At 36.3% G+C, this 21,649-nt stretch overlaps 1 protein-coding gene across 2 annotated transcripts; it reads right to left on the bottom strand.

The window, feature by feature from the left end:
* Nucleotides 1-891: 891 nt before the first annotated feature.
* Nucleotides 892-20,847, bottom strand: ERI1 (exoribonuclease 1). 2 transcript variants are annotated; one of them, XM_036894389.2, is made up of 7 exons: nt 20,582-20,846; nt 16,531-16,709; nt 13,634-13,844; nt 10,343-10,426; nt 8,870-8,979; nt 6,776-6,890; nt 896-3,374 (listed from the first exon to the last, which is right to left on the bottom strand). In XM_036894389.2, the coding sequence occupies exons 1-7, from the start codon at nt 20,687-20,689 to the stop codon at nt 3,132-3,134; spliced, it is 1,050 nt and encodes a 349-aa protein (XP_036750284.1). In that variant the 5' UTR covers nt 20,690-20,846; the 3' UTR covers nt 896-3,131. The 2 variants fall into 2 exon arrangements, with proteins under 2 accessions (XP_036750285.1, XP_036750284.1); XM_036894390.2 differs by lacking the exon at nt 10,343-10,426 and having other exon boundaries at nt 892-3,374; nt 20,582-20,847.
* Between the last annotated feature and the right edge of the window lie 802 nt (nt 20,848-21,649).

Below are 21,649 nucleotides of genomic sequence, written 5' to 3'. Positions count from 1 at the left end.
CATGGATATAAAAACAAGACCTAACTATATGCTACCGGTAAGAGAATCATTTAAGCTTAAAGTACAAGCATAGGCTGAAAGTGAAAGGATAAAGGTACTCCCTGCAAGTGGAAAACAGAAAGGAGCAGGGGTACCTCTGCCTCTTTCAGACAAAATAGACTTTAACTCAAAAGCTGTAGCAAGAGACCAAGATAATAATTATATAATATGATAAAGAGGTCAATTCATCAAGGCGATATAATAAATATAAATACATACATCTCCAATATGGAAGCACTGAAACACATTAAACTCTTAACAGATCTGAAGGCAAAAATAGGCAGAAATGCAATAAAAAGTGGAGGACTTCAATACCCCACTTTCAACAGTGGATAAGTCATCTAGGCAGAAAATCAATAAAGAAATAATGGACTTGAATGATACTTTACACCAAATGGACCTAACAGACAAAAACAGAATATTCAGTTCAATAGCAGAACACACATTCTTCTCTAGCACACATGGAACATTCTCCAGGAAGGCCATATGTTAGGCCACAAAATAAATCTCAACAGATTTAAGATTGAAATCATATCAAGTATCTTTTCTGACTACAATGGCATGATACTAGAAATCAGTAACAGGAGGAAAGCTATGAAGTTCACAAATATGTAGAAATTAAACAAAACACTTCTGAGAAACCAATGGATCAAAGAAAAAAATTGAGAACTCAAAAAATATCTTGAAACAAATAAAAATTGTGTACATATATATAATAGAATATTATTCAGCCATAAAAAAGTAGGAAGTCCTACCATTTGCAACAAATGTGAATTAACCTGGAGGGCCAAGTGAAATAAGCCACACGGAGAAAGACAAATACTGCATGGTTTGACTTAAATGTGGGATCAAAAAAAAAAAAAGCCAATTTTCATAGAAACAGAATAGAAGGGTGGTTGCCAAGGGGTGGGGATGGGGGGAAAAAGAGGGATGTAGGTCAAAGGGCACAGATTTTCAGTTATGAGTGAGATCTAATGTACATGGTGACTATGGTTAATCATGTCATTATACAGGTGAAAGTTGCTGAAAATAGGCCCTAAGCATTCTCACCAACACCAAAAACGAATCAGCTATATGAGGTGATGTATTTGTTAATTATATTTATCTTGTTAATCATTCCACAATGTATAAATCATCACACACCTACATATATAAAATTACAGTCATCAATTATTCCTCAATAAAGTTAAAAAACAAAAAAGGGTAAAGCATCACCAGCTATAAAACATTAACAGATAAAAGATTTGGTTAATCTACAGATACTGAGAGCTTATAATGCTGAAAGTCTTAAAAAGAAACACAAAATGAGTTTGTTGGTACTTAGATACCTGGCAAAAAGAAACATAGGCAAAGAAATTAGCAGCTTAACTTAAAAACAAACCAAACAAGACAGCAATGTAGTAGTTCTTTGGCAACCTCAGATTTCCCAATTGTAACTTTAGCTGTTTATGAGCAATTCTAGAAGCTGGGGAGAAATCACTACACTGTGGCTAGAGCAGGACTTTGAATTCTACAGTAAGGTGGCTCTGTGGGAAATCACCTAAGGAGTGTGCCTAGTGGACCTCCAGGCATCCACACCTCAATAAGTAATGTGCTGTTCTCTGCTCCTCTGCCCTGGTATAGTAACTCAATAAGGATTTGAAGGAAATTCTTGAAAACTTTCAGCAATATTTTATGGTATGTTATATGGTACTATTTGGGATTCACAAAAATCTCAGAGATGTCTGCCTCACCCCAAGATTTTACCGTACAAACCTAAAATAGCTCAATTTCCTGCTTCACTATATTCCGTATCAATTTGTCTACCCTTGTGCCTTCTGTTGGCCACTTGTTAAGTCTTTATTATACCAATTCTAAGGCAGAAATTCTTTCAAGTAAGAAACCTACAGCATTGTGTAGGGACTTCTCATACCAAGAAAAATGCCTACTTTTCTCCTATGCCTCAGCATTGGAAAAATCCTATAAAATTCATTAAAGTAGCATCACAGTTATTATTAGAAAGTAAAAGAAAATCAGCAAATTGTTCCATGAAAGCTCTCTGGGAAAATTCAATTCTGAAAATTTGGATTTTCAGGTTCTAGATATGAAGAGTTTTACTTTCTCAACTTTGTAAATACATTTTTTATTTTTAGAATTAGTTAAGAACTACTTAACATTCAGTGGTCACTCACTATGTAAAATCAGTTTTTAATAATAAAAATGTCAGATATAGTAGAAAGCATTATTTGACTTTATTAACCTCACTTATATTGAATACAAATGCAAAATTAAGTGCTGACCCTTAATTTTATGTCTATTTCAAAGCATGGTCTCTTAAATTTAAAAATTAAGGCAGACACACACACACACACACACACACACGCGGGGGAGGAAGACCAAAAAACCTCACTAATTTTTCTATGTATTATAAAACTCAAGCTACAGCCCTTATAGTCCTTTAAATGATATTTTCTTCTGACTGTCCATTAATCTCACTAGTAACTGAATTTTTAACAAGACCCCATAATCTATCACAAGTCTTCCAATTATGAAAAAAAAGAAATGTAGGCAGATTATTATACCAAGCAATTTATGAAATTCACCACACACAGCCGAACTTCATACGTAAACTTCAAAAATCAAAAGGACTATGGTATTCTTAAAACCCAAATGCTAAATAAGGCGCACCTTCCAATCTTTTCTGCATTTCAAGAAATGATTTGATCTAATGATGTTAATGTAGAAATACATTATATATTTTAACACCAATAAAATATGACATTCAAGGGGAGAGCCAATAAACCTTTGTATTTTAAAATCAAGGGGAACACTTAAACTATAAAATGTAGTAATGTAGTTCTAAGCAGGGACTGTTACTGTGTAACAAATACTGCTCTTATCAAAAGTGCTGGTGACAAAGAATTCAACAGCCTTCCCCACGGACTCTGTCCACATACATATATGTATATATGTGTAAGTGTAGTAAGATTTTAAGGTTTAAGGTGCATAAATTTTGCACTGCAGGACTAATTCAGTAAGTATTCATCGGCTACCTCTTTGTAGCAACTCCACTTAGAGTAAATGATCCACCGGCAAAGGGAAAAAAAATGCTGCTATTTTTTAGAATGTGGCATTTGTGGAGCTGGAGTGCCCTCTATCGGTAATGACGAGGACACACTCATTAGCTGTCCCGCATGCATTTTCTCATTAATTCGGAGTTCACATCCATCCTGAAGCATTCGAACTGCTATTCGGGCAATGTTCTTAGAGTCATCAAGACCACTGTGAGGCCGCCCATCATAATCCATTCCAAGTTTTTCAAGCATTATTGTCAGTTTGGTTTGACTTCTAGGAACCTGAAATATAAACAGCTTAGTAAATAATTCTTTAGTATTCAAAAAGTCATTGTGAAATAGAAAAGTGAGAAACAAAATTAACAGTAATAACTAAATAACGTTAAAGGGTAAATACTCGTCAAATGTAGCAATAACTCAAACCTTCAGCGTTTTAAATAAATGACCTTAAGAGTTTTAGATGAGAATATATTCAAACAGATGGAATCCTCAAGACATCTAAAAAGTCTGCAGTTTTATACTTTAATACATACTTTTCAAAAGGAAATGTATTGTTCTAGACATCTAAGTTGAAGCTCTATCATTTTGATCATAATTTTTTTGAATGGTATTTTTCTGTAATGCATTATTTTATTTGACTGACTACTTAGAAAGATACACCAAAAAATATTTAGCCTTTCTAGATGACTAGAGATAAAGAAGATAAAGAATGAAATACAATGCCACAAGGTATTTTTCAACCTATTTAAATACCTGCTCCACTTTAACAAACATAAACAGAAAACAACAAATGTTGGTGAGGATGTGAGGAACTGGAATCCTCATGAATTGCTGGTGGGAATGTAAAACGGTGTAGCTACTATAGGAAACAGTATGGAAGTTCCTCAAAAAATTAACACTGAATTACCATATGATCCAGCAATTCCACTTCTAGGTATAAACCCAAAGAACTGAAAACAGGGACTAAACAGATATTTACACACCTGTGTTCATCTGAGCACCGTTCACAATAGCCAAGAGGTGGGAAGCAACCCAAGTGTCCATCAACAGGTGAATGGATAGACAAAATGTGATCTATAAATACAGTGGAATATCGCTTGGCCTTCAAAAGGAAGGAAATTCTTAAGCAATGGAGTATTATTTAGCCTTACAAAGGGAGGAAATTCTGATACATGCTACATGTATAAACCTTGAAGATATTATGTTAAATGAAGTAAGTCAGTCACAAAACGACAAATACTCTAGGATTCCACTTAAATGAGGTACCTAAAGTCGTACAATTTATAGAAAGCAGAATGACTACCTGGGGCTGGAAGAAGGGGGATTAGGGAATTTGTTCAAAGGGTACAGAGTTTCAGTTTTGGAAGATGAAAAAGTTCTCGAACCGGATGGTGGTGATGGCTGTAAAACATGATGTTCCCGATGACACTAAATTGTACACTTAAATATGGTGAAAATGGTAAATTTTATGTTACATATATTTTACAATAAAAAAAATCTCAGAGATAACATAAAAAGTCTTAGATAGTGCTAGAAAAATGGTCAACTCTAATAAGCAAAGGCCAGTTCACTCAATCATGTTTAAGATTTTAAAACTGTGAAAACCTGGATGAAGAACATATAAACCTCATGCTTCCTCTGGTCTAGCAAGAAAACATTCTCAGCAAGTGTCTAACTTGAAAAGCAAATGGTAGGAAAACTGGGAATGGTAGAAAACTGTATGTCATATTTTCCTGAGTGATCTGAAGACCTGCAAAAACTAGCCTCTTAGCACACATTTTCATCACAGAAACCAAATGAACAAGTCCCGTAAGAACTTCGAGAAAGCATTTGGCTTCTAGCAACAAGATTCTTAGATTTCAAAGGAAATTGAGTCTTTGCAACACATTGCAACACGAAGTCTTAGGTGTTCATGCTTTTGCTTGGGAGTGACAGAGAGGCCAGCAAGTCTCAAGGCTTGCTGAAAGTCATCTGGAAAAACTGGAGAGAATCAGACAGCATTTCTCCTCCCTTTCAATACCAGAGTGTGACTAGGTAAAAAGGACCCTTTCTCTGAATCTTCTGTTCGGCTAGAGAATTTGACTTTGAGAAAAGAGCTTTTGTAAGGAATAGTCTGGTCATACATAGGAGATGAGATTTATTGACCTGCCTCTAGAAAAGTTGTGTATTTCTGCAAAAGAAGAGGGTCCTGTCATTTGCACAAAAGCAATGAACATTTCACTGCAGTCTCCAACTTTTTACCTGGGTAAGCAAACTTTTTCTTGTTTAATAATATAAAGGGCAAGAGTAGAATTTATTTAATTTCAGTGGAAAATGAAATCCATGTGAACTTATCTCATCTAAGCAAGAATTGAGTATTTGTATAGGAAAAACCAAATACAAAGGAGCAAAACAGGTTTCATCTGAAAGAGGTTGATTTCATCCTTTACTTTTACTTCAAAAGTAACTTTAATGCACATATAGAACTATAAGAGAAATGAAAAACTAACACAATTGTATAATTTTGTAAATAATAAACCTATATCTGAGTCTGATCATGCCAATAAAAAGAAAATTTTTTGTTTTTAAAAATCTTGTATAAAATTGTGTCTTCGGCTCTATTTTTATTCACATTTTATCAGCCTACTTAGAGAAAAAGCAAGTCCTATTTTAAATCTAGGCTAGTTATTTAACAGAAAATTATTATGTTTGCCTTAAAGGGTTTTCAAATTTATGAAAAGGAAAGAAAGATTAATTTCACATTTAATGATCTATCTCCAATCTCCACTCTCAAGAAAGATTGGGTAAAAAGCCATTTTTAGTTTTCAAAAGGAGAAAGGAATACTTTATCCATATATCCATACCATATAGAAAAGACCATACATTGTTAGCAATGTATACAGAACTATGTGACAAGACTTTAGGCCTACTTGGCTAAGGCAAACCAAACAAAAAAGGAGGAGGAGGAAAAGTTTTCAAGTTTAGAAGTTTCCTTGACCTACACTAATTGACATTACAGTTGGTTATCTGTTACAAGGAAGAGAAAAACACACAGAAAAGAGCATCCTTATAAACCGGCCAACATAAACATATTCACAGAAAAATATTCTCTACCCTGAAGAACAGTGGTGATTTTTTTTTACCTTAATATATCTACAACTTTCTGACTACTCTAATGTACTATGAGCTGTAGATGTTTTTATGCAGACTTGAAAATTATTTTACGGTTTTACTAATCATTACTCATTATCCTTCGAATAAATAAAAGCTGCCAAGTGTCTGCTGAGGAAAAGATGGCCCAGTACTAGTGAGGGCCATGGTGGAAGACCGCCATTTGTTATAAGACTTGCGATACTATTTTAAAAATTTATACTGCACACATGTATTAACTTTGATAAAGTGAAAACTCAGTGGGGAACATTTGTTCTACAAATAATCCATACATTGTATGCCCCTATAATTTCAAATGTCTATTACTTAAGATCAGGTATGTATAGTTAACCTATGTAAATAATGGTAACAAGTTGAAATAAAAATACCTTATCTTTCTAAACTTGTATGAATAATTAGGAATCTGAAAACTAACAAATAAACTATTTGACCCTTTTCTGTGAAAATCACCTAGTAAATCACAACTTAATGTACAAGCAAAATATAATAAATTTATAAAGAGCAGTATAACCAATAAAATATAGAAATTTTACCTTGTAAAAGTTCCCATACGACTTTCGAATGTTGATCCACTTTTTAGCAAAAGGAGGATATCTGAGCCTGCTTAACCGGCACTGAATATTCAGAAACTTACTCATATCCCATGAACTTATAAATCAAAAAAGAGGGGTGAAGAAAGGACAAAATAAATGCTAAACTCTTTTTACAAGTAAGTATTTTACGCCATTCTATTTGTTTTTTATTTACATATGTACAATCACACCTAACATCAAGCTTAGAAAACGAACCTCTTTTCCTTCAAAATACTAATTCAAAAATAAACTTTAAAAAGCAAAAGAAGTCAGATACATTCAATTTTTTTCACAAACTGACTAATTCTTAGTAGGCTTATCATGATCATTTTTATGGTTCTGATTACCTGGGCAGAACTGTACTGTCTTATTTTTTTTGGTAATTCGAAAAGAACTCTGCTAAGCTTACTTTTAATGCCAGGTTGATCACATTAGTAAGTTCGTTGGGACTGTGCTTTGAAAAAAAAAAAGAAAAGAGTAAAATACTTGAAAGAGACAAAAGTCGTTGGTATCAAGAATACAATTTGTTCTGTTACAGCTTATGTTTCTACAACACTAATCAACTTAGGTAGTTAGGTAAGAGGACACTGACTGTATAATGTGGAAATTGTATTGACTCACACACAGTTTTGCTGAGGCAAAGGGAGTCAGAGTAATAGCAGTAGAAACTATAACCTTCAGTAGGAAAGGAAAAAAGCTCTCAATCAGCTGCTGTAATGGTGACGGGAATATGTTCAGGGGTATTTTGAGGAAATTAAAAACAAGTGCTTGTCCCCAGGACCCTATTGCTTCTATGCACTTGTAATATCCTCCAAGGTAACTTCCACCTACCCTGAGCTGTTTGCCTGGGCTGTCCAAATTACTTCTGGAGGCATCAATTATCATTTTATTTAGTACTCTGGTTATGAAATTACATTAAGTTTTGAATGATGTACCCCAGAGTGTGAGGTCTTTATAGAATTGCACACGGTGTTATGACAGAAATGCACACATACCTTAGCAAGAACACTTGCTCATTCATGTGTAAAGTCAATGGATTTCTAAGAGGTCTATCAACATTTTTCTAAAGTTCTACTTTTAAACACAATTATGATGTGATTAAATCCAATGCTCTTTTCCTATTGTATGTGAGGGTCTCTAAACCTCTGTGTAGGTGACATCTCAGCTTTAGTGTACAATCTGTGCACAATTTGAAACAGAAATTGATTAGGACTTTCTTCTTCAACTTTGGTAGCATACGGCACAGGAGCTGCCCTAGCACAATGCCTATAACCTCTCTGATCTTCCCACTTAGCTATTCATTGCACAGATGTTTTTAAGCATACACTTTGAAGTCAACACTACAGTAAGCATTAAGGAACATTATCATGAAACAAAAGCTTACTCTGGAAGGATTTCTAACCTCCTTGCAAACACAAGTCTTACATACATAAAGTTTAGATACCAGAATATTTAGTCAGATACCAACATGAATGGTATGCATCATAGAGGCTATTAAGATGCCACGGGGAAAAAAGACCAATGTGAGTTGTAGTGTCTGGAATAAAACACAAGGTGGGGAAGAACAATGAAGCAGTAGTCAAGGAAGAGAGCCTCCAGCAGAGAGGAAAGCGTTGAGAACACAGAGAAAGGACAAACTCGTGACTCGTGGGCAAGCCTGACCAGAGTGAAAAAGAACCTTGGCAGGTGGATTAGGCTACACAGGAAGTGGGGATTAGACAAGAGGACCTGGAAAGCCAGACTGAGGGGTTCAGACTTTTTTAAGCGAGGAAGTGGCATGATAGAATTTTACTGAAGTCATTTTAGTTTTGCATTTCAATATTTATCTTTCTCGAGTCCTGCATGAGACCATTATCATCACTTTCCTTCCTCTCTTTGAACCCTAGGATTCAAAATTTAACTGGGAATAAGAATGTTAAAGGAAAAATACTGTCTCCTATGGGGAACTCTAGGCCTGTTAGTAAAGAATATATTTTGTGCTCATTCCAACAGTTAAATAAGGACATCTTTAATCTTAAAAAGTAGATTAAAAAGATAATTCTCCTAAATACTCACCCATCTGTTAATATAGAGTATTTATATTTTGTTCCTAATTCCTTCAATTTCATCCAGTCAATTACTTTCTTTAGTACCAGAGGGAAGGTATCAGCTCTGTCTACCTGATCCTGAGGATATAAAAGCAAAATATAGAAAAATCAGAGGAGCTACGTGCAATCCTACAAAGCATTCAGACATAAACAATAGAAGGAAAAGAACAGTATGAGAAAGTCTTATCTGTGATATTTTAAACATTTCATGATTTCCTCAGCTGAGATCCACCTACCATTTCATTTTTAAAACAATTAAAAATTGTTTATAGCCAAATATTAGGGACTGTTTTCAGATGAAGTATATAGTCATCCCCAAATTAAATTTTAAGCCCGTGATTCTCTTTTTTTTAGGCATCAACCTAGTGGCTTCCTGATTGTCCCAAGGGGAGCAAAGGACAATCCCTTCTCAGCTGAAAGCCACAGCTCTCAGAAGTGGCCTAGCTATCTGGAAGCTCACGTCTTTCCACAACATACTACTACACACTGCTACCAGAATGATCTTCTTAAAATGTAAACCTGGTCCATCACATCACTTTCCTGCTGAAAATCCTCCAACACTTCCCAAAGCTTTCAGGATAAAAAGACACACAAGACTTCTCATGATCTGGCTTGCCTCTGCTCCCACATTAGCTTTATTTTCGACCATTTTCTTACCAGCCCATACATACTTGAACCACTCTGAACTGCTTTCAGTTTAGCCATTCACACCTAAAATGGCCAGTCCCTCTTTTCTGCCTATTTGCCTATCATGATTCAGCCCAAGTTCCCCAACTGGAGAAACTTCTTCCCAGGACAGCCCTCCATTTCCCCTGTCACAATAAGCCTTTTTTATAGATGCCCATAATACCCTCAAAAAACACTGACTTATTTGTCAGTCTTTGTAAACCCCTTGCCACCACTGGTTTATTCTGTCTGTCCTCCTGAATTCAGACTGTTAAGTGAGCAGAGGAGAGATACTGACTTAACCTTTGCATTCCTAGTAGCTTAGCAAATATTATAGTAGGCACTCAAATATTTGATGAGTGAATGAATGAATAAAGGACCTAAATACATGAACAAAGGGCCTCCCACATTAGAATACAACCAAAAACCAGAGGCCTAAAACAAAATAATTAAGCTATGTACAAAGTCAGGTTGTAAACTGGAACATTTTAAAAATCATCTCCAAGTTCAGCATGATAACACTTACTTTACTATCAATCCAAACAACTGAAACCTAAGATCATTAAAGCTCCTTAAAAGGAAAGACTGAGGAAGATTTTACTAAGTGAAAAAAAATTCACTTTTCCATATTTTAAGGACTACAATTATCGAGCAAGGAGAGTATCACATTAACTGTTACAATAATAATAGTAAAAAATGTCTTACCACTATGAAAAAAAATGCCTAATTTTAAAACCTCTTTCTAACTGCAAGAAAAGGAACATAGAATTAGAACCTGAGTAATTCCAGTTAGATTGATGCAGAAATCAGAAAGTTGTGTGTTAATCTCTGGTCTCACATACTGCTGAAACGTATCTTCCTACAAGGGAAAGACAGCGTGTTAAAGTATTTTCTGTGACCTAAGATATATGACACATGATATATGACAAATTCAGCCCCACCAGGTTGTAATTTTATAAGTGCTTATGACATAGACCTTTCTATAATTTTAACAATTTAAGGATAATTCTCCACTCCCACAGCAACTCTGATTTTTGAATTAAAAAATCATAGTTCATAGTTCAAAATTTTTTAGGATAAAGTAAGGGTCTGAACACGAGACTTCAAAGTTTAAATAACCATTTTCCTGAGGAGCGATTTGTTGATAATTCCGGTTATAATATTCTGAAACAGTAAAGCCTTTAATACATCCTCTACTTCAAGATACTAAAAGCTTTTAAAATAATAAACTCTCTTGAAGAAATGCCAGTCTTCATATTAGCTCGATACTGCTCATTAATCCTGAATAATCTTTCTTGCTATATTAAGATTCCATTAAACTGAATTCTGAATAGTCAAAATTTAACTATATGATATGCAGTAGTTTAAAGGGTGATAATACTCTGTTTTTGTAGCAATTTTTAACTTCTTCAAGAAGCTTTCTTGCTTGCCTTCTTATTTTATGCTCCCAACAAATCGAGAACTCAGTAAGGCCAGACGTTACTGAGCTCATATCTCTAGGTGTTTTTTCCCTCTAAGCCCAATTCTGCCTCCCCGCTAAGCCAGAACGTACTAAGTCACTTGTTAAAAATTAAGGACAATCTCAAAGTTAAAGGCAGCAATTGTTAATACTTGGTAGATATGGAGAAAAAGAAAATACCTCTTACGGCAGAAAATTTAAAAATTAAGAAAAGCAAGTGTTTATATTTCTGAAGAATTTCTGCACACTAGTGCATGGTTACTAACAACTGTGAAAGAACAAAAGTAAAGAACAGCAAAGGATACTTGAACTTCAATGACCAAATATTCATTGACCAAATATTTAATAATCACTTACATTACTTGATAGTTAAAAGGTGGTAAGGGTTATTTAAAAATAAAGTAGAGCAGATAAGGGGTTCAGAAACACTGGGTGTGGGAGTTTAAACTATACTGTTAAACAGGTAGCCAGTCAGGTTTTACGTAGGAGGTGAGAGGGAAGGCCTGGAAGGAAGGAAGGGAGGGAGGGAGAAGGGGATGAAATTAGCAGTAAGAACTTTGGAGGAAAGGAATCAGAGCTAAAGCCCTGGGAGGTGGGTGGGTGGAGCATGCTTGGCATTTCTGAGAAACAGTTAGCAGGTCAGTATGGGACAATGAGAGGTAACAAGAGGCCAGATCACATTAAGGAATATGGCTTTTACTCTGAGTTACATGGGGAGCCATTGAAGGGTTTTCAGCGAGAAGTGAAATGATTTGATTTCTATTTACAGAATGCCTTTGGCCACTATGTTGAGAATTGGCTATAGAGGACAGGACAGAGACTGGTTAGATGGTGAATACAGTAATCCACTCCAGAAATTACTGGGGCTCAGACTAGAGTCATAGCAGTGCGGTTAAGTGGCTGCGTTCTGGATATATTTTGAAGGCAGAGCAAACAGGAGTTGCTGTTGGAACTGAATGTGTACAATGTGAGAGAAACAGAGAAGTCAAGGATGACTCTAAGGTTTGTCAACTGAGCAACCAGAAAGACAAAGCTGCCCTCCCTCAAGCTAGGAAAGGCTAAAGACAAAACACGTTGAGGGTAAATTCAAAATGGGACATGTTAAGATGTCTGTTTAAATGTCCAAGTAGAGATGTTAAATAAGCAGCCTAGATTTGGGGAAGAGGTCATCACTGGAAGTCATTGCATATAGACAGTTCCAAAAGGGAAAGGATCTAGGATTGGGCCCTGGGGCATCCGATATTAGGAAATTGTGAAGAAAAAGGGAGAACCAGCCAGGAAACTGTAAAGGAAACTGAAGAAAATTCGAAAGAATGAGGTGTACTGGTAGTGACTTGAAGAAAGTTTCAGGAGAGTGGTCAGTTCTACCTGGATTTAGGTAAAGGTCAAAGATGACACTGGTTAGGGATTTTAGTGGAATGATGAGACTGAATACATACCTGAAAATCACAGTGGTGTGGGTTTAAGAAAGAATGAGAGGTAACAGAGACAGAAGTATATATAACTTTTTGAAAAAGGTGTACCATACAGGAACAAAGAAACAGGGTAGTTGGCAGGAAGGCATGATCAAGTGAAGGCTTTTTATGGTGTGAAAAATAGCAACAGGTTTGTATGTGATGGGAGCAATAGCAGAGAAAGCAAAGAATCATTAACCTTTACATGACAGAGACTTGCTAGAACAATGTCCTAGGTAAGAGAGAGGAAGTGGAATACAGTGATCTACACAAGATTATTTGCCTTTACAGCAGCCATTTTTCCTTTTGTTGACCTTTAGTCTGCTTTGGACAAGGAAATTATACACAGGCTGATTAGAACTAAAAGATGCTTTCAGCACCACAAAGGAAAAAAATCTATGCATCTTAATATACAAAGCCTTTTTGTACTTTCACTCCACATGTTGGTGGCAACTAGGAATTTTACAGAACTTAACTTTTGGATAGATGAGTTGTTATGAAATATCTTAACTCAAATTTTACAAGGCAAACAGTATTATTTTAGAGAATTCCTGTTGACTTCCTGAACTAATAACACACTGACAAATATCCAAAGCACATATATTATATGGCTTAGAAGCCATGGTTATGAGCATCATTTTCCCTATAAACTTTCCACCAGAAAGATGGCCATTTCTAAGTTGAAAGGTGACTTCTGTAAATTATCATTTTTAGAGATCAGAGCATACATTAGTCTACAGCAGTGGTTCTCAATCCTGATGGCATATCAACTGAGAAGCTTTTTTAAAAAATGCTGGTGCGGGGGCCCCACCACAAAACAACTAAATCAGAATCTCTGGGCAGATAACCAGGCATCAGTGGTTTCTTTTTGTTCTCCAAGAGATTCTGATGTCTAGCTGGATATGTGTTCTAAGCAAACAGAAAAGAACACTATGATTTTAGCTATTGGAAAGGAAGAGAAGCCAGCTCTGAGATTATTTTATTATAGCTTTTCTATCAATCAAGCTGATGTAAAGTACACAGTAGCAAGAGCAAAAAGCTCACTTTGGAATTCTGACTCCAACTGAAATGGCAAATGAGATCCCCCACCTTACTAGTGAACACCAGAATAGTTGCTGCTAAAAATAAAATTAAAATATAACAATTCACTTACTATTTCTAAGGTATGGGTATTCAGTAAAACAACAGGAAATTCAATTATTTCATGTATAAACTCAGGTGGGTTACCCTCTTCACAAGTGGCTTCAAAGTCGATAATACAAATGTAGTCATAGTAACTGTCAGCACAATTGCCCTCTTTCAACATCAGCTTCTGTTTCTTGTAATAGTTTTTCAGCCTCTTCTTTAGTACATCTTTTACTCCTCTGAGGAAATAAGAAGGAAATTAACTCTTTAGTCAATTATTCTTTAGTACATCCTTTACGCCTCTGAGGAAGTAAGAAAATTAAGTCTTTAGTCAATTTTACAATCCAGAATCTGAACTCTTACCTGCTGGCACCGAGTTGAGCAATGACAGTTACAGCATAATTTAGCAAAGGTCAGCTAAAATACATGTAAAGAAACCAAGATTCAAGCCTAAATTAGCAAAGAACTAATTAAAATGTAAACAACATCAATATTTTCCTTCACAAGTAACTTCATTTTTGTAGTACATAAGAGCATTTTTCCAATATGTACCCGTATTTCAAACCACAATCCTTGTCAGTTACACTACCAACATAGCCATACAGCCTCATTTACTAAGATGATGTCCATGTATAAAAACTGAAATTGACTGAATTGTTCCACAAATATGAATTTCAGAGTATAAAATTCAATAAATTGAATACATTGTATGATTCGTTCTTTTTTGTTTTTTATAGATTAGACAACTTTAAAACTCCATATGGATAGGAAAGCATCATGAGGCTACCACTTGTCTGTTGAATGTCTGTCAGCTACTTAATCAGGAAAACTAATTTGGAAGATGCCCTAGAGTAAACCATGTCCAGAAGAACATTGTCATACTCGGTTAGTTCTTAACTGGAAGTAGGTTTCATAATTTACCAGAGGAAGAATATGATTTAGGAGATTTTGAGTATTTTCAAAATATCTGATCCACATATGGGAGGTAGGAAAAGAGTTGTTTTAAATAGAGAACAATGGTTGGCAATGGTAGTCAGGTCCTCCAAACACTATGCATTTCCAAATACAAAATGCTAGTCAAATAACTGCCAATATCTCATAAGGAAACCCTTAGCCCCTTAATATTAAGGTACTGTGAGTGACCTCTGTGTCATGTGACAGCTCTGGATTACATTGTCTCTCAACTTCCCTCCCCCCACCTCCCTCCCTTCCTTTCTTTCTCCAGGAAGGTATACTTGTTAAAGAGTTGCCTACACACATAAGAGCAACATGAACATAACCAGGTGCACCAGAGAAAAACTTGTCATCTTTAACATGTCCCTTGCCCTCCACATCCAAATAATCACCATTTTTGACAATTCCCACTTAGAAAAACACTCAGAACCTGATTCTCCTTATTCTCTCTGCTACAACTCCCATCAGCAGCTTCTTTAGGACTGTGGCAAATGCCTCCACTATCACAACCCTCCTTTTCAAGCTTTACCTCATCTGAGAATGCCAATTTCCTGCTGAAAACCTTCACTGCCTCTCTTCTGTTTACAAGGTAAAAGGCAGACTTTAGCACAGACTTCTTTCACAATGTGGCTACAAACTATTATTTCATTATTGTCTGCAGATGCTCCCACTCCCCATGGTATATGGAACACTGTACACGAAACATCACTACAAGTAGTTGCATGAATCTGTGGCATGTTTTCGTGTTCTACGACTTTGGTTGTTACAGTAACTGAAGAAAAAGCAAAATCATGTAGTAGAAGCAGAAAACAAAAATTCGGAGTTTTGAGCTCTTTTTGCCTGAAATACCCTTCTTCCCTTTTCTGTTTGGCACATCAATTCAAATGTCAGCCCTGAATTCCTGAGACAGATGCTCTTCTGTATTCTCGTGTTGTGCTTGCCCAGACATCTAATATAGCACTGCTTGCTCTGTATTGTGATTGTTTGTTTGAATGTTTTCCCCAAAGGCTGTGAGCTTTCCAAAGTGGGGCCTACATCTGTTTTACCTTTCTAACTAGAAGGGGAAGAAAAGTATGGGGGCTCTTTGGAAAAGCAGTGAAGCTCTATTTTAAAGCAAAGAGGAAGACTATATTGCTTGTAAGAGAATAAGGATTCAGGGGTACCAAAAACAATAACAGTTTCCATCTATTTCAGGCAGTCAATTTTTTCTTGATGCTTAGCAGTTCTACTGTCTACCAAAAATCTGCATGCTTTTCTGGATTCCAAAAAGTCATTCCTGGCACATGCCCCAGGACAACATAAAATGATTTGCTTTGCAAAAACTTATTAAAAACTTGAATGTTTTTAAACATACATTAAAAACATGCATTTAGAAAATGTATGTATGCATACATCTCATTGAAGACACACACAGCTGTGTTTTTTTCTCATTCAATATACAGTTAAATAGCTGTGTTGTTTTCTCATACAATATACACTTAAATACAATACATACTACCATTCTGCATATTTCTAGAAACTAAAACAAAAAAAAAATTCCTAGGAGGTAAAGATTTTTTTTTTTAATTACGTGGCTTCACAGAAACTGTTTTTAGAAATACAAATAAACAAAAGAAAAAAGAAAAATATTCAATCTCATTAATAAAATATATAATTATCCATCAAACAACAGCTAAAATACTTTAAAACATATCTGGTATGATTCAATATTCCTAGTCATTGCTGGTACACTGTTAAAATATTCATAGGTTTTGACTCAGCAATCCTAGTCTATCATCTAAAGTATACTGATGGAAATAATGAGAGTTGACATAAAGATGAACATATTAGAATGTAAGTTATAGCTGTTAAGTTGTTAATAATGATACCTCTTTACAGTAGGATCACAGATTTTAATTTTTCAGCATTTTCAAGATTTTCTAGAATAAGCATGTACTACTTTTATAATTTTTTAAAGTTATTTTTAATTACCTAGTTTCAAGCTTGAATTCTGAAAGTTTAGCTCTGAGTTCTTCCTTACTCATTCTATTAATGCAACCATTCGTAATAGCAATCTCTTTGTAAACTGGGTCACTGAAATCACTTGCATTGGAGGTAATGAACTTAGATCCTTTCGTTTCTTGGCCATCAAATCTACATCGTTGCTTTTTCTAAAAAAAGAAAAAAAAGTTTATGAATTAGTACAAACATCTTTTAAGATTGAAACTCCTGAGGCTCTTCATGCTACTCTTCAATGAAAGGTGCATAGGAAAATGAAAGATATACTTCTAATACAATTTACTCTGCTCTTTTCTGAATCATGAGGTTCCATACAGGAAACGAAGGTAAGTAAAAAGAACACTGATATCGGAGTCAGAGCCACCTCAGTACAGAGCTCCATTTACTAGCAGTGACCTGGTTAGTTACTTATTAGCCTCTGATCATCAGTTTCGTTTATTTATATAATAAGGAATAATAATAAGTTTCAAATGGCATTAGGAAGTTGGTAATGGTAATGCTAAGCAGTATTTGGGCAAGATTATTATAAGAATTAAATGAGATCATGTATACCAGGCTCCTATTATCATACCTTCCATGCTATTAATAAATGGGAACTTATTACCATCACAGATTGTAGAATAGACCTTTCACAAATAATATTCTAAAATTTACAAATGAACCAATTTTTAAATGGATTTTTACATTATTATATGTCAGTGACTTCCTGAGAATTTAACCTGACTTCATTTTACAAAGTTAACTGAAATTGCCTAATATAAAAACAAAATGGACTAGGAATCTAGTTTAAAAATTCCTAGCATCCAAGGCAAAGGGAATATATTCAGTTTTAAAACACAATTTCAAAGTCACACATATACCAGTTATTCAGGAGAACTGTAGTTATATAGTTACTACATTATAAACCTTTTTTCTTTTCTTAAATCAAAATCTGAGTTAAGAAAAAAAAACACGACTCAATTATAATCACTTGACAGGTAGTTGCAAATTACTATGTTAAGTTTCAAAGATTCACTTATAAGTTAATTATGCAATGTTACACATGCAATTTTATAAATAAATATTAGGTATGTCCCAGATTTTCAAAAATACTTTGGGACTTACTATTAACCCATACTAAAGCTTGTTAACTTAGTCATAATTTACCAAATTGTGCCATGTAAACTTTAAAAACAGATTAAGGAAAGACAACCATGGGCAGGCCATAGTCCCAAGAATTACTCACTCCTATCTCCTCTGAGGAAGAAATTGGCAACTCCAAGGACTGAACTGTCCATAAATTGATGAATACCGATATTGAAATTTCTTGTTGACAAATATTTTTAAAACTTTATTATGCTGATCTTTGACTAAAGGTAAGAATATAGTTAGTTTGCAATAATGCATTAAATTTACAGTACCTGGTTACTTTACATTAGAATTTAATCAAGATAATTTATCCTTGGCCTTAAACTTACACTGTATTTTAAACTTCACCTTCCATCAGGTTGAATTTTAGGTCAACATTAAGAACAGTTTGTATATCAAAAAGAGATGTCTCAATTTAGGCAAATTTTCTCTTTGTCTGAATCCTCTGATTCACTTGCTTAATTCTTACCTAAAACTGTAGCTACAAAAATTATCCCCAAGTAACACTCAAGTCTCTTCTAGATATGCTATAAGTCATGATTTCTACAAAGAAACATCTTGCTTCATCTCCTAGGTCCAACTCTAGCTCTCCTCCTTCAGCGAAGTTCAGAGCACAGTCAAGGTCCACTCTTAATGATCAGTGTCTCTTCTCAAATTTCACATCTAGCACACTAAAGTTTCCAAAGAAGGATGCTTAAGTCAATCCATTAAGGGACAGAAGGAAAACATTAGAAACCCTACATTTATTATTGATCTACAAAAACATAAATTAGTTCACTAAATAATATGTAAATGACAGTGACATCCTCCCCAATGTCTATGTCCATCTGTCATACATAACATAAAGTACTAGCCATAAAATGAGAAAAATGGAGACAGACTCCACAGTAAAGAGAGGAATTTTCACTTTCATCGTATTGACACATTTTGCAATTTTCATGTGTGCAAGTAAGAGGCTGTATAACTTATATTATACCAAATAAGAGAATCTTTACATCATGGGAAGTGACATGAAAATCTTTTATACTGAAAAAGATGTTTACTGACTATATTGTGGCAAAGTACTTAAGTGCTGTTGAACTTAAAGATGAGTTACATGTTTTTTACAAAAAGACAGGTATTCCAAAATTGCTATCATTTTCTCTGATGAGAAAGGATTAATAGCTACATCCTTGGAAGTTTTGTTTTCTCTCAATGAGTAAAATGTGTTGTTTCAAGAAGAAAGAAACTATGTTTTCACAATAAGTTAAAAGTAACTGCTTATCAAAAGAAACTTTCTGTGGCAAGAACATTTTGAAAATGGATGTTCTGGAGATGTTTCCACTCTTTAATTGCCCAAAACTGTACATTCCCCAAACAACAATAACAAAAAACCCTCTGCATCTTCACACTAAAATGGACTTAAAAGTATAACTTAATTTGATTAAAATTCTTCCAAAGGATAAGTACTGATGAAATTTGAACTTGATTGGTTAAAAATATAAAAATGCAACACCTACTGGTTTACAAAAGACAACCGACATCAGGGATAATGAAAACGTACTTAGCCGAATTCCAACAAAATATTTTGCTTAACTGAAACTTTTAAAAAAAATTAAAACTGTATCATCATTTATTAAGAGTGCCATTTATTTAAACAATAGGTTATTAACAAATATGGACTAAAACCAACTGGAACACAGACCCAAGCCTTAAATTGTTATACTTCCAAGTTTTAAGAGTTCAAATACAATTAAGTAGATTCAATCACATTTCTCTTATGAAAAAAAACTTTGAAAAATTATTTTTAAACTTACATGATCATGTTATTGACAGTGTCTCAGACTGAAGAGGAGGTGGGGTGGAAGAGTGGTTCTTTAGAGAGAGGGGACATGGAAGGCCTCTTACCAAGTAATATTTTAAGGAGAAAGAGGTAACTATGCAAGACCCAGAGGAGAGCATACAGAGGAAAGGGAACATACAAAGACCCTGGACAATGAAGTCCATGCACCATAAAAGAACTAAGGAACCCAGGAGCACTGACAGCAAAACAACTGTGTGAGATGCACTTGGCAATGGAGCCAGGAACCAGGCCCGGCTGCGGGAGTCGGAGGGAGTTGGGGGGGGGGGTTCAGCAAATTGAAGACTAAAGAGGGGAAAAACCAAGTTAATGTTATCAAAAGATCATTCTAGCTGTTATGTATAGAATTGACTGTAGATGGAAAGAACAAGAGCTAGGAAGCCTCCAGCAAGTACCTACTCTATGAGGTACTCAACATACATTTGTTACTGATAGAAAACGACCCCATTTTGCTATTAGATTTTTTTAGTCTGCAGCGCTAGTTAACATTAACTATGAGATGAGTAAGTTAAGTTTTAAGACCGTTTTTACAAAATTGCCACTGCAACCAGGACTTACTAGTGCGTTTTCAGTTATTAAGAAAATCAGTCATATACACTGTATTTACATGAGATAGTAATAAATGGGCAAAAAAAATGGTGAGGCGGGGAACGAAGCTACAGTAGGAACAATCACCTGTTAAAGCTGGGAGGAGATGGGCTTAAGGTCTTACGAAGCGACATACTTTTGAGCATATGGTGTGATTTTTAAAAATATAAGCTAAGAGCTAGACAATGCCAATAGCAACAGGGTGCACAGAATGTCTACAGAATTCCCACCACGACTTAGAATACCACAGTTCACACACTTCCCGTCTTGGCCGTTTCTCACAGCCAGGGGGGTAATTCGGACCCGAGTGGGCTCAATGACAATCACCCCGCGTACACGCCCCCGGAGCTGCGGACAGGGCAAGCGTCAGGGCTGGGGTCGCAGGGTTCCAGGGAGCACCCTACCAGCCAAGGGTGCGCGGGCACAGGCTGGGAGGGCACCGGCCGCCGGGCGCGGGCGGACTCTCACCTCGGGATTCGGACGCCGCGGCTCCTCCCCACACTCAGACCCGGGTGGCTCTCGCCGCGCCGGAGTCTCGGCCTCGCCGCCAGGCTGCGTACCCTGCTCACTCTCCATGCCGGTGTCACTGCTGGAGCCCGACACTCGCTCACTCTCACTCAGCCAAGCCCGAGAGCCTCGCCTTTCTCCGTTGAAAAATTACCGGGCTCGCGTTCCCGCGGTGGCGGCCACACAAACTCAAGCGGACACCGCCCACTTCCGGAAGCGTGTGGCGTCCACACGCCGCGCAGGCGCAGTGAGCCGGCTCCCGCGGAACGCGAGCGCATCTGCCGACGCGGGAGGGAGGAAGAAAGTGAGGGAGACGCGCGCGGGAGGAAAGGCGCTTCGAGGTTCCCGCGCAGAGGTGACGCGCCTGACGTGTTGGATTTACGCGCTAGGCTAGACTCTGGTCACTAGAGGACGTAAGGGAAACCTTCACTACTTCCTGAGAAGGGAAGCAAAGGCTACCATAGAGGGGTGAATTTTAACCATAGCAAGTACAATTACAAAATAAGTTTTTTTTTCCATAAGGAGTTTAGGACGTCCCCCCTGCACGAGATGACTAAATGGGTGTGGGCTTATTTAAAAAACAACAAAACACATGAAACATCTGTTTTCAGACCCTGGACAACAGGCAACTCTGGACTATTGTACTTCAGAGAAAAGAAACAAGGGGAACCCGGTATCACCCTGGCTTTCTGCCTAGAGGCAGTTTCCAGTTTGAGGTGCAGGGAAGGGGAACTCAGAGACTTAGGGTCTCACTGAGAGGACAGAGGTTTTGAGTTGAAAAGACGGACTGGATTTTAGCCCACTCGGGGAGGCCAAGTTGGTTGGAATCTGTGAGGCCAAGTTCCATGGAGAAAGAGCTTCAGAATATGCATGAGTACCCTTGAATCTTTAGCTGAATAAAAACCAGTTAATATGTAATGTGAAACTCCGCAAAGCCAGGAAAGGACGATTACTGGGGAGCAGCAAGCCAAATCACTTTCAGAGCTCACAGAGGACTGGGAAGCATCTGAGTTCCCTTCAGCCCAAGTG

This window comes from Manis pentadactyla, chromosome 7, assembly GCF_030020395.1.
Source record: "Manis pentadactyla isolate mManPen7 chromosome 7, mManPen7.hap1, whole genome shotgun sequence".
NCBI classification, from domain to species: Eukaryota; Metazoa; Chordata; class Mammalia; order Pholidota; family Manidae; genus Manis; species Manis pentadactyla.
Note: the sequence above shows the minus strand (reverse complement) of the source record. Positions and strands in the feature narration are given on the sequence as shown.